This window comes from Vidua macroura, chromosome 21 (genome assembly GCF_024509145.1).
Source record: "Vidua macroura isolate BioBank_ID:100142 chromosome 21, ASM2450914v1, whole genome shotgun sequence".
Lineage (NCBI taxonomy): Eukaryota > Metazoa > Chordata > Aves > Passeriformes > Viduidae > Vidua > Vidua macroura.
Window position 1 is genome coordinate 10,144,860 of NC_071591.1, and position 13,220 is coordinate 10,158,079.

At 55.6% G+C, this 13,220-nt stretch overlaps 1 protein-coding gene across 2 annotated transcripts in view; it reads left to right on the top strand.

Moving 5' to 3' along the window:
• The window catches only part of RGS3 (regulator of G protein signaling 3), a 71,492-nt gene that overhangs the window by 37,506 nt on the left and 20,766 nt on the right, over positions 1 to 13,220 (top strand). For both annotated transcript variants that reach the window (XM_053996455.1, XM_053996456.1), the window contains one exon: positions 9,019 to 9,141. In XM_053996455.1, the coding sequence (XP_053852430.1) occupies positions 9,019 to 9,141 (123 nt within the window). The remainder of the gene's footprint in view (positions 1 to 9,018; positions 9,142 to 13,220) is intronic.

Genomic DNA, 13,220 nt, shown 5'->3' on the forward strand with positions numbered 1-13,220 from the left:
TCTGGGGACAGGATTACCCTGGAGAGGGGCTGGCTGTGCCCTGGGGACACGGATTCCTCTGGAGATGGGCTGGCTGTGCTCAGGGGACATGTTCAGGCTGCTGGGAATTTGGGTGAAGGGGGATCAGGACTGTCTGGCTGCCCACCCCTGACTGCTGGTGGCAGCTAGGAGGGATGAGGATGATAAGGGCAGGATGTGTGAGCTGTCATGGCTTTTTGGCCCCGTGTCACCCTGAGGGGTCTCTCCCCATCGTGACCTGCTCCATCCCTGGCCTGGCAGCAGCTCTGTGTGCCCAGAGCCCTCTCCTGGCTCAGCCCTTGCTGCTGGTGCCTCCGGGTGCTGCTGGTGGCTCAGGAGGGTTTGTGGCCACTCTCAGCTAGGCTCCTGTCGCTGTGCCTGGGCAGACACATCCATTGTGCTGCTGTGATGGGCTGGGAGGTCGGAGGAAGCTCTTGAGCTGCTGTTTCTTGCCCACAAATCATCTACAATGAGCACTAATGTGTTTAGTGCTGCTGAGAGCTGAGAGGAGCCCATGGGGCTGGGCTGCCACTGCCTTTGCTGCAGGACGAGCTCTCTGCTGAAGCCTTGAGCTCAGTCTCTTGCTATTGCTCATCTTGAGGGTTTCTGAGTAATGTGCTGACCCATAAGGTCACAAATTTGCATTTGGATCTGCCACGTTACAAAACAAAAGTATGTTCTAATACCTGTGAGTTGTTTAATTTATTATAAACAAGAGAGAAAATTCCAACCTTCAGGAAGTGTCACAAAAAAGCTACTGCTGGTCATCCTGTCTAATTGTGTGTAATAAATCACTGCACAGAGTTTAAACCCTGGGCAGTCTGGTTATTTGCAGGCAGAGCTAGCAGGAGCTGCAGAGCCTGGCGTGGGTTCCAGCACCAAGGGTGTTTGTTTTGCAGCCTCTCCAAGGTGTGAATTGCAGGGTTTGGAGATCCTGAGTGCAGATGGACCCAGTTCTGGAGGGGCACTTGGCATCCTGGATAGGCTAAATGTAGAATGGGATTGGAAAGAATGTGAAAGCAGAGGGAGGTGCTGCACTGAGCTGCCCCATTTGGGGGTTTTGTTCCTTCTGGTGGCTGTGATAGTCCCAGCACAGACACAAGCCAGGATTTTGGAGGTGAAGGTGATACCTTTTGGTTTCAGGAATGCTGTATGTACCTGGGATTACAGAATCCCAGTACAGCTGGGGTTGCCAAGGCAGGGTCACCTGGAGCAGGTGTCACAGGAGCATGTCCAGGTGGGTTTGGGATGTCTCCAGAGAGGGGCACCCCACACCCTCCCTGGGCAGGTGTTGCAGAGCTCTGCCACTCTCATGGAGAAATGTTCTTCCTCATGTTGGGTGGAACTCCTTGTGTTTCAGTTTATGGCCATTACAGCTCCTCTATTTTTATTATTTGCCAGCTGATATGTTAAAAAGTCCTGCCAGTGCACTGAGACCTAGCCTGGACATCTTTTCTTTCAGGATTTCAAATCCAAAGAGCCCAGTTTGACATTGAACAGCCCCTGCCTGTGACAGCCTCTGGCTGATCTGAGCACTGTAATAGGTGGAACTGGCACAGGGTGCCCAGAGCAGCTGTGGCTGCTGCTGCATTCCTGGAAGTGTCCAAGTGTTGGATGGGGTTTGGAGCAACCTGGGATAGTGGAAGGTGTCCCTGCCATGGGAGGGGGTGGGATGGGATGAGCTTTAAGGTCCCTTCCAACCCAAACCAATCTGGGATTCTGGGATTCAGTGTGAACCCACATTTCTGCACCCCGCAGGATTTGGGGTGTGGGAGTTTGTCTGCATTTGCCCCATCCCACCCCATTCCCTGCAGGACACATGTACCTCGTGGGATGTGTACAAGCTGTCAGAAGGGAATGTTTGCTGCCTGCTGGGAATGAGGAGCCTCACAGGGAGCCTGTGGAGCTGTGAGTGTGCTCCAGGGCTGTATTCACACCCTTCCCTGCTCCGGAAATATCCTGCTGAGAGGAAACTGCAGGTCAGGGGTTTAATGCATTGTTACAAGTGTTTGATTCCAACCCAACATATTCAGACCAAATCGACTTAAAACCAAACAGCTCAGTAAGTTTTTCCTTTGAAAAGCAATGGCAAATTTTATCTTTTTCTTTCCTCTGGAAGTTTTCATCTGCGGACACAGGAGTTTGTCTTGGGAAACAGAAAATCCTTCCAGTAGCAACTCATTGTGCTACTGTGGTGAGCAGCAGAGCTCAGCATGCAGAGCTGAGCAAATTGATGTTATGAATCTGTGCCTGAGCTGGCTTTGCCTTGGACAGGCCCATCCTGACTGCACGGGAGAGCCTTTGGACAAATGCCAGAGAAATGTCACTGTGCCCCACCTTGCCCCATCATAGAATCCCAGACTGGTTTGGGTTGGGAGGGACTTTAAAGATCATCTTGTCCCACCCCTGCCATGGCCAGGGGTGCCACTCACTAGACAGGGCCTTGGGCACTTGCAGGGATGGGGCAGCCACAGCTGCTCTGGGCAGCCTGGCTCTGTGTGGACACATCCCTGCACCAGAGGGTCCTGTTCCTGTTCCTGTTCCTGTTCCTGTTCCTGTTCCTGTTCCTGTTCCTGTTCCTGTTCCTGTTCCTGTTCCTGTTCCTGTTCCACTCATCCGCTGCCAAGGGAATGCTTTGGACAAATGGATCACAGCCATGCTGTGGTCTGTGTAACATGCTTCACTCCATCCATGTCCCAGCTTATTCCACAGCAGCATTCATATCCCAAAGTGTTCTCTGCTCCTGCTGGGAGTCAGCGCTGCTCATTGAGTGTCCTTTGGGATGTGGCATTGTCCCAAAGGGAGGAGCCAGGGAGAGCCCAGGTTCTGTCTCAAACAGCAAATCTGAGTGCTGGGAAAAGTAATTTACTGATGGCACAGAGGACAAGCCTCAGGGACGCTCTGGGACACGGCAGTTTTTATACACCTGGTAATTTTGGAGCTGGCTGTTCTGGACATATCATCAGGAGAGTTTGAAGGAGCATTTTGGGCACTGTCTTGGCAGACCTAGAGGGCACTTGAGCAGATGGTTTGGTGATAGGGAAGAGGGCAAAAGGGCTAGGCAGGGGGTGACATCAGACCTACAGCTGAGGGAAATTTGTTTAGTGAAAAGGGAGTGGAGATGAGCTTTTGTCTGGGAAATGGGCTGTGTGCTCTGCTGGAATTGAATCTCAATTTCCTCTCATTCACAATAGGTCAAGAGATGGTGCTTGTCAGGTTTGTAGCTGTAATTTGTCTGATGGGCTTGTCCTGCACAGGGGAAGGATCCCCTGGGCTGTGGGGGAGAAGCCACTGCAGGCAAGGCTGCAGGGGCTGGGATCGGTCCCAGGACTTGAGGTAGAGACGGCCTGGAGACTCCTTGCTCTCACCAGTTTTGTGACACGAATATTCTGAGAGAACAGAACTGTGTACCTCTGTTCCCAGTCCTGTTCAGGGGAGGGGGAGACTCCCTCTGCTCCAGCCATTCTCCTGCTGGTGGCCAGGAGATGTTAGAAGATGAAAAATCCTTTCCTGCTCTCTGACATTTCCTTTATTTCCTCCATGGCTCATTTCTGGGATGCTGGAGAGGTTCCCCAAGCCTTGAGTCACCCAGCTCACTGAGAGCTGGACACTGAGCCCCTCTGCCATGTCACACTCACAGCAACAGCTTAACTCTTTCCTGAACTGAGCTTTCCATTTTCCCCCCTCCAAAGGCCATCAGGTCCCAGCCCCTGCATTTCTCTGGGTGGTGCTGCAGCTGCACTGAGGCAATATTCAAGCAATGCCAACCTTTGGAGAAGTCCCTCTGGAGGATGCTGTGACGTGAACCCACGTGCAGATTGCCCCAGATGCTGAGGCACTCTGGAGCTGCCCATCCCAGCATCCCCATGGCAGCCCCAAGTTCCAGCTGCAGTGGCAATGTCCCCCTGGCCCAGGCTGTCTCCTGGGCTGTCCCTGGAGCTGGAACACCCGTGGCAGTGGCTCTGGAGTTGGTGGCCAGGCTGCTGCCCTGTGCAGACAGACCCTGGGCTTTACGTCCTCAGCCCTGGGTCAGATGTTGGGTGATACCAGTGGCAGAAACCCCAGGCTGGCATGACCCAGAGCCTGGGCACAGGGCAGCTCCTGGGCACTGCCAGCTCCCAGCTCAGGCTCTTCAGCAGAGCAGGCAGTGCTTGTGTCCCAGCTGGAGGAACAGATAAACAGGGACACTGCTCTGCTGGTTTTGTGCATCTTTACACAGCTCAGCCTGAACCTGAGTGTTGAGATAACAAAAAAACATGAGGTTCTTCAACCCCAACTTTAATTTTGGGGTCACATTTCCCAGATGTTGGCAAAAAGAAGAGTTGATATGGTGCAGTTACAGTGCTGGAGAGATTTTAAAAAGGCCCAGGCAGTACAGGGTGAGGATTTCAGAGGGCCCTGGGGCTGTTTGCACAGGCTGGAGCTCTCTGCCCATGGGGCTGTGCCAGGGAAGAGGCATGGAAAGCTCTGGGAAAGCTCTGGGGCTGTGCTGGCACTGGGTGGGTGAGCTTGGTGCTGCTGGGGCCACTCAGCTCTGAGCTGTTTTCCTCTTCCTTGAGAGGAAAGGATGTCTGCAGAGAAGGAAGGTGCTGGCCCTGCTCTCTGTTTGCCAGAGTGGTGTTTGCAGCAGGAGCTCCGTACCTGGCTCCTCTCAGGGATTCCTAGGAAGGCTTTTACCTGATGAGCCACTTAAAGACAACTGCCTGGCCTGGGAAAACAGCCCTGTCTCCTCACTGGCTGCTCCACAGTGGGTGGAAAAGATTTTTCAGGCTGATTTTCCTCCTGGAGGTTGAACAGAATAGAATAACAGAATGGTTTGGGTTGGAAGGGACCTTAAAGCTCATCTTGTTCCAGCCCTGCCATGGCCAGGATGCCACTCCCTAGATCAGGTTGTTCAGGGTCCTGTCCAACCTGGCCTTGAACACTTCCAGGGATGTGGCATCCACACCCTCTGGGCATCCCCCAGGCCATGCCATCATCAGTGCTCCAAAAACAAGACCCACAGCAGAGCCATGCAGACATTGCTGTGTCCTGCCAGTGTTACCTCCATGCACATCCTCTCCTGCAGCACCCCTGGCACCTTTTGGGCATCCCAAGGACCCTGCTGTTAGTGCCAGGGTTTGTTTTATGGGCATCACCAGTGTGCCCAGCAGTCCAAAACCCACAGGAAGAGCCGTGGTCCCCCCACTCCCCCAGCACGGGAGCAAACAGAACTTTCTCACCAGCCCTTGGTTGGTGGTGCATGAAGTCAGCAGGCAGCATTGCCCTGTTTTGTGCACAGGATATTCCCAAGGCTGGCTGTTTCTCCCTGGGAAGGTTTGCTCTGTGATTTGGAGCCATTGTAGTCTGGAGCAGTTTCCGAGGTACTTCCCCTCTGGGATCTCTGCTGCCTTTGGCCATGGCCCAACACCCAGAGCGTTGGAGGCCAGGGGCTGGCAGGGCTGTCCCCAAACCACCCTGCCACCAACCCTGAGGGGGAGGAGCCCGGGGAAGGAGCAGAAGTGCATCTCTGCATCTATGGGAGGAAATTGCCCAGAGCAGCTGTGGCTGCCCCTGGATCCCTGGAAGTGTCCAAGGCCAGGCTGGACACTGGGGCTGGGAGCAGCCTGGGACGGTGGAAGGTGTCCCTGGCATGGCAGGGGTGGCACTGGATGGGCCTTAGGGTCCCTTGCACCTCAAACCAGTCTGGGATTCTGTGACATGACCACTCCCTCCCACCCTGGCAATGTGTCCCTCACACAGCCAGGAGAGACAGTGGTGAGAGAACAGCCCTGGGCTCTGCTGGGCACTGAGCTCAGGGCACCAGAGGTGTCAAACTGAGTCTGGCTCCTTATTCCTGTGGTTTCTCAGCTTTGCAGTGTCACACAGAGCCCTGGGGCCCTGCACAGAGGGGTGTCTGCAGTCAGGGGGCTCGGTGTGTGGGGTCTGGGGGCTCCTCCTGTGATGCTGCCATTTTCTGGGGGCTCCTCTCATGATTTATGGGCTACAGAGTCCATGGCCCCTCCTTGTGTGGTGTCTGCTGGGGTAGAAAGGAGCTCTGCATGGCCAGACCTCTCACCTGGCTGCCATGGGGTTGGGTCTCAGCCTGGGGGAGCTGCTCCCATGGAGCAGAAGGAACTTTTCCTGCAGATCATCCTTGGCTGTAGCAGGGCCTGTTTGGGGCTGGTGTTGGCTGGCTTGGGCCATTCTCTGCAATACCTGCTGTGTTCTCCTCTCCCTCGGACAGCGTGGGGAGCCTGCTGCTGGCACTGCCCTGGAGCTGTGGGCTCACCAGTGGCTCCTGAGCCCAGCACACAGCACCTGCAATAACATGTTTGTCACTGGGGGAAGGCAGGCAGAAAGCCACTGGCAGCCACTTCAGTCGCTGCCTTTATCTGGTGGCAAACGCCCCCTTCACGCCATCTGCATCCTCCTTTCCCAGCACTGGGAGATTAAACCCTGTTTTCTCTCTGTAAATATTGGCAGGCCCAGCAGCAGCCTCCCTGAAGGAAAACAACCACGGGGAGGCCGTTCCCAGCTCACGGGGCAGCGTGTGCAGGCACAGCTCCCTGACCCCCTCCCCAGCCTCCCCTGGGTGGGCACTCAGTGCCCAGCATGGACCAGGCTCCAGGGACACGTGCCATGAGTTCTATCCCAAATAACAGCCAACCCTTCATCTGGCTGCATCCCAAGGACTTTGTGTGGCTTTGGAGGCAGCTGCGGGTGCTCAGCCCCTGCAGGTTGGGCTTTTCCCAGTCCAGGTGAAAGTTTTTAGGAGAGCAGGTTAATGGAAGAGGGAAAACCAGAACTCTTTCCTTGGGAAATGTACATTGGAGAGGTTAAATGTCACTGTGGCGGTAATAAAAAATGTACATGTTGGATAAATGCAATTTTGGCTGTTCATGTCCCCCCTCAGCCTTGCCCACAATACCTGGGACACACCTTGGGGTGGTTGCCTTTCCCCGAGTTCAGGAGCAGAGGGAAATCTGCTCTCCTGGCTGTGACATTCCTGGGTGCCGAGGTCAGGGAGCCTGCAGCAGCTGAGGGGGAGCAGAGGGAGCAGAGGGGCACTTTGCTCTCAGCAGCCAGCAGGAGCTGAGCATCGCTGCGTGCTAAATTCAATCAAAGAGATGGGCTGTAATTGAATCAGGGAGGGGCTCAGGGCAGGGCTAGGTGAGCTCTGTGTCTGTCACAGCAGGGGACACGAGATGTCCTTGGAACTGCTTTGAGCCTCGCTCCAGGGGAATCACAGGAGCTTGGCAGGGCTTGGGATGTGCAGCAGTTACAGCATCGGGGTGGGCTCCTCACAGCTGCCCCATGGCCTTGGGGCTCTGCTGAGTTCTTGCTTTGTTCTCTTCTGACCACAAGTGTGGGGCAGGGAAATGCCAGCCTGGATTCCATCCCAGCAAATGGGTGCTCATCCTCCCCTCTGAAAGTGGGAATGACTTCCTAGGGATGAGTGGGTGTCACAGTGGTGCAGCCTGGTGACCTGCAGGTGTGGGACTGAGAGAGACTGGAACATCCAGGATGGGAAAAACTCACTATGACACTCCAGGGATGCTCTGAGCATCACGGCCACCCAAGATCTGGGGGCAAGGGGGAGCCCCACCACTTCCTATCCCTGAATCCCAAACCTCTGCTCATTCTGATTGTGCTCAGGAAGCCTGAGAAGGAATTTTCAGTGTTAAAGCCTGCAGGAATAAATGTGGAGATGTCCAGGCATAAGAAAGCTCAAACTTTCTCCTTCATGGAAGTCTCCTAGAAGGGGCAAAGGACTGAACCAGAACCCTCTTTCCCAGGAGGTGATGTGGGAGCTTGGTTTATTTACCACTTTAGGGGATTTTGGATGAAACATGAATGAATTCCCATCCAATGCAAACAGTGATTTAAATGGTGTGACTAAAGAGCATTTCCCCTTCTGGCTATGTTATGTCTCTGGAGTCACAAAGCTGCAGGTTCTCTCTGACCTTTCTGGGAAAAAACAGCTACTGGGGACCTGCCCTTCTGGAAGGAAATTCTAGGGGGAAAGAAAAGGTTTTTTTATGGCCCTCAGTGAACGACTTGTTTTTCCTTTCTTTGCAGTCTGTCCTAAAGTTGTGCTTTTATTTTTTTTTTTTCTCTTCCCCTTGACCACTTAAGGAGATGAACCAACCTTGGGCATTTCTGGACCGTTTTTAAAGTGAAACGTGCAAAATCCCAGCAGGCAGCAGATGTTATAATGCTTAATTTTTAGCATGAGAGATAAGCCGTTGAAGGGCTGGGAGATAGCTGCTGAGAGAACTTGGTCAGAAAGTTCCTTAAGTGAGTGAGATTTGGCCCAAAGAAAACCTGTTCAAGAGAAACAAAAGATGTGTGCAGGGAAGGGCACACGAGGAGGGAGGCTCAGCTGGGATGACTTCCCATCATTTCTCTTAATTCCTTCCTTGCTGCATGTTGCTAACAGACCATGTGTGACCAGAGCTGGAGTTTATCCCCAAATTCATCCTGGTGTTAAGTGAGGAGCAGGATGGGGAGTTTATCCCCAAATTCATCCTGGTGTTAAGTGAGGAGCAGGGTGGGGAGGCTGCTCTGGAGTTTATCTCCAAATTCATCCTGGTGTTCAGTGAGGAACAGGACAGCGAGGCTGCTCTGGAGTTTCCCTGAGCTCTTCCTCCCAGCCCCACCCAGCCCAAAGGCTCTCGTTCTCACCAGTTCATGCTCTGGTGCCTCATTAATGTTTGCATATGGCAAAGAGCAATTTCCACCCTCGGTTTCCACTGCAGTGGCACAGGGTGCAGGACTGCCCGTGCTGCTCCACTCTTGCTCATGGAAGCACAGTCAGCTCCCCTGCACCACTCTCCCTGTCTCTGGAGGGAGCTGATTTCCAGTCTCTGACTCTCCTGTGCCCAGGGTGCAGGACAGGGGTGAGAGCTCTCCCCTCATCTGCTGCGGTGTGTGGGGACCAAGGAATTTGCAAACCCAGGCAGGGCCTGCGACACAGAGCTAATGACCTTCTCCCTGCCTGTGTTTCCTTTACGTCAGAAGTCGGAGTGCTTATTAAGTTTGGAGGCTTACTCCCAGGAGCAGAAGAAGAGGATCTGCTGGTGTCTGGCTGAGAACATCACCAAGCAGCAACATCCGGCAGCAGCTCCTACGGAGAGCAAGGTAAGAGACCCACGCGGAGCTGGAAATTCCTGCCTGGAGCACGGCAGGCTCTGCCTGTGGGGGGCTTTGCTCAGTGATGCTCCTGCCAGGAGGGGCGTGCAGGAGGCTGTTTGCTTGCCAGGTGAGCAGTGAGTTTGTATTCAGGCACTGCTGTGTCTGCAGCTTCCTGCCCTGCCTGGGAGCAGTGGCTGTATTTGCATCTGCTGGCTGGAGCTGAGGCAGGCTGGGCTGACACCTCCCAGCATCTGTATTTGGATATTTGGGCAGCTGAGGTTCCACAACCCCGTGGCCAGCCTGCTCTGAGAGCTCACCTCTGGGGCAGGACGGAAAGAAGAGGGAGAGGTTCAAGCTGTAGTCTCTTGATAAGAGTGTTGATGAAAAGGCCGAGGTCATGGGAGTAGTGGGGCAGATATTTGCCCCTTCTGTGCACTTGGGTGGGCTCAGGTGTTTGATCTGGACCCCACAGATGTCCTCAAAGCACAGAGGGGTCGTTTGGGGAGTGCTGTTTTTCATGCCCAGCAAGGCAGCCCCAGCACTTTTCCCACACTGAAGAGCTCCAGCCTGGCCCGGGAGCGCTGTCTCAGCAGCTCTGGCAGAGAAATGTGTGTGCAGGGCTCTGAGGCTCTGCCTGCCCTCTGTGGGTGCAGTGAACACCCTCATCCACCTCTTCTGGGGCTGGGGCTGCCCCACGGAGCTGTCTGGGACAGTGGCAGTCTCTGCTGGGTCATGTTGTGTCCCAGGGGTTGGGTTTGGATTGCTGGAGACTGACACTGCTCTGCGAGAAGAGAAACCCCCTGTGCTGGGTGTTTGAGGAGCTTTAAGTGCTGCAGATGGGGATTTTGGGGGTAAAAGCCCCGGATCTCTCCCTTGGCTGGTGCAGGGCGGTGGAACAGCTCCTACCCCATGTGCCTGTGTCCCTGTGGGTGCCTGGCCAGGCTGGCCCCAGGGCAGGCGGCCCATCCTCGGAGCCGCGGCACAGCCGGGCTGCCGCTGCCCAGCCCCGGGGCAGGGAGATGCGGCTGCGGCTCTGCAGCCTCCCAAACTGGGTCAGCACAAACATCTCCACAGGAGACAGAGCCTCCGGATTCCTTTTCCTGCACGTTTCAGGCGGACTAAAATAGCAACAGCAGCGCACAAAGCCTGAGAACCTCGTTACCAACCAAACCTCCCACTCCGCGAGCGGCCCCGGGCAGCTGATTCACACAGGTGACAGCGCTCGGCCAGCGCTCCTCTGCCCCGTGGGGCATCTTGCTGGCACAGCTCTGTGCCCAGGCATGGGGCCCTGCTGGAATCCACTGATCCTTGGCGTGGCTCTGTGCTGGGCTGGGTGTGATCCCGCCACGGGCTGGGGATCACCCAGGGTGAAGCTGTGCAGGGACATTTCCAATCTGAGTCTCTCAAATGGGTCCTACAAAGGGGCATCTTGGTGGGGCTCCATCAAGACAGGAACTCTGCCCTCCCCAGCCCAGACTGTTCATGGCAGACCATGGGGCTGTGCTCAGAGCAAAGCCCTGGAGCATCTGCTCCCTGAGTTGTGGAAGCAGCCTGGCCACTGGACAGGTGAAAAAGTACTCCAGAAGACATCACATCTCTTTCAAAGGCTTTTCTGTGCCTCAGTAGCCAAGAGGGTGTTCTTTGGGTCCTGTGGAGAGCCGTCATGGGCCCTCCAAAGTTGTGACAAAGGGGTTTTATCTTGGCTTGCCAAAGCTGATGGAAATCCCACTGGTGGGGTGTGGGGCCAGGAGGGAGAAAAGGAGCATGACAGCAACTACTAAATTGAGTTTATAGCACCATTGCCATCCCAGCAAGGTGTAAAGTGCCCAGGATGCAATTTTAAAGCAAATCTGGTGTGAAATGCAAGAAGGAGCAGTGTGGGGAAGGAACTCCCAGGGGGACAGGGGAGGGTGCTTGGGGCAGGGTGGGCACATAGGGCTGGGCAGGAGCCTGACCTGGGAGAGCTGCAGCTGGGGCTGTGGCCAGGCTGGTTTCTCAGGACAGACCTCTCTGGGGATGCCAGAGCAGTGGGAGGCAGGAGCTGGGAAAATCAGCTGCTTCTTGCAAGGGAGAACTGATCCATTAGCTTGGCTTACCAGTCATTTGATACTAGGGCTATTTAGGGAAAAAAACCAGTGTCTGTGCTCCGTGAACAGGCAAATTAAGCTGGAAATATCAGCCTGGCCAGGAGTTTGATTTGCAAAGCCTTCAAAACTGCTCCAGCTCAGCAAGAGGCAGCTCGTTTTGCTGTGGCCACAGTCTGGCCAAGGCGATGTGGGGTGGGAATGAAGGGCCAGCACAGCCTCTGTGCCAGCAGAGCTGTGCCATATGCCAGCTGTGTGCTGGAGCCAGGAAAATGGACACTGCCCAGGCACAGAGCAGCTCCTCAGGAGCCTCCATGGCTGCCACCAGTGGCAACCTTCAAGCTGTGCAGAGATCAGACAGATTTTGGGCTTTGGGGTGGTACCTCCTGTTTTTCAAGGCCCCCCTGAGCTCTGCCTGGGTAGGGCAGCAATAAGGGCAGGAAGGTTCCTGTGGCTCAGGGACAGGCTCTGCAGAGCTGTCACTGCCTCTGGCAGTGCCCCTGGCAGTGTCCCCAGGGAGGATGGTGTCAGGCCGGCAGTCTGAGCCCTGCAGGGGCCACGTTGGCACTGCTGCTTTCAGAGCTGGTTTTAGAGCAAAGCTGTTGGTTTCTGGGGGACTTGAGCAAATGCAGCAGCTGCTTCTGGAAGTGGAGGAAGAGACATCCATGAGGGATGCAGCTGTGATGGTCCAGCTCTGCTCCCAGTGGGCTTTTCCTGCCAGGTCAGTGCAGGACGAGCTCTGGGGACAGCGTGGCTGTTATTGTGGCCCAGCTCTCTGTCCCCAGTGTCCAGGAGATGTGTGCAAATGGGGCTCTGCTGCCACTGTAAGACTTGGCTGAACTTCCCTGAGCTGCAAACCCACCCAGCCAGCTGCAGCAGCTCCCAGGAATTACCCTGTGGGAATTTTCTCCACCTGCAGAGCCTTCCCCAACTCGTCCTTGTGTTCAGGTCTGCTCTGGGATGCTGCTCTCTGCCCTGTGACTGTGCTGAGCAAGTCCCTGTAAAACACATCCCCAGGGCGAGCCAGCTTGGAGCAAACCTTCCAGCGGGGCTGTGTGGAGCCTGGAGGTTGGCTGGGGCTGCCAGGAACCGCAGCCATGGCGATGTGATTACAGAGGAGCAGCTTTGTGCTTTAACTGAGTTAACCCCGGGTCGGGTGCTGACCATCAGTGCTGGGCTACCCTCACCTTGCTGCACCAGCTCGGGGTAATTCAGCCCGACTGAAGAGAGGGCAAACTGCAGAGCAGGGGAAGGGCAAGGCACAGGGGCTGGAGCTGCTCCGGCTGGTTTGGCTGCCAGGGAAAAGCTCCACAGCACAACCCCGTGAGTGTAACCGACCTGCTGCCACCGTCTGATTCTCACTGCTTGTTTCTTTGTGTCTTCCACACTCAGAACGGCTGATTACTCTTCCCTTCTGGCTCCGTGACCTGAGATTACCTCGGAGATGATGGCTGGCTGTATCTGAAAGATGCAGATTATCCTTAAGCTAAATAATTACGGACACTCGGTGGCGTGGACTTTGGGAGTCCAGGACGGGTGCTCCCCTTGTTTCCCGAGGGAGGTGGTGGATGCCCAGCGCTCTCCCAACCCTGGCTGGGAGCAGGCGTGGATGACCCGGCCCCTCCTGGCAGCGCTGGCTCCGGTGCTGGGAATGAGCGGCCGGGGGGACCGGCCGGCCCCTTCCTGGCCGTGCCTGTGGTCAGGAAGGGCAGGGCTGTTTCTCTCACTTATTTACACCGTGCTTGACAAAAGCGAGTAAATGAGCTGTCAGCAAAAGCAAACAGCGTGTGATGGAGGGCTGATTGAAACCAGGGCCGGCGGGGCGGGAGGGCTCCGGGGCTGCGGGGACAGCCCTGGTCCCCGGGCACCTGCAGCTGCGGACGGTTCAGTGTGGGTCACCCCTCTCCTGTCCCATCCCCTGCCTCCTCCTCCTCATCCCGAGCACCCCAGGCACCCACCCTGCTGTCCCCCCGCAATCCCTGCTCCTTGGCACCCCCCTGC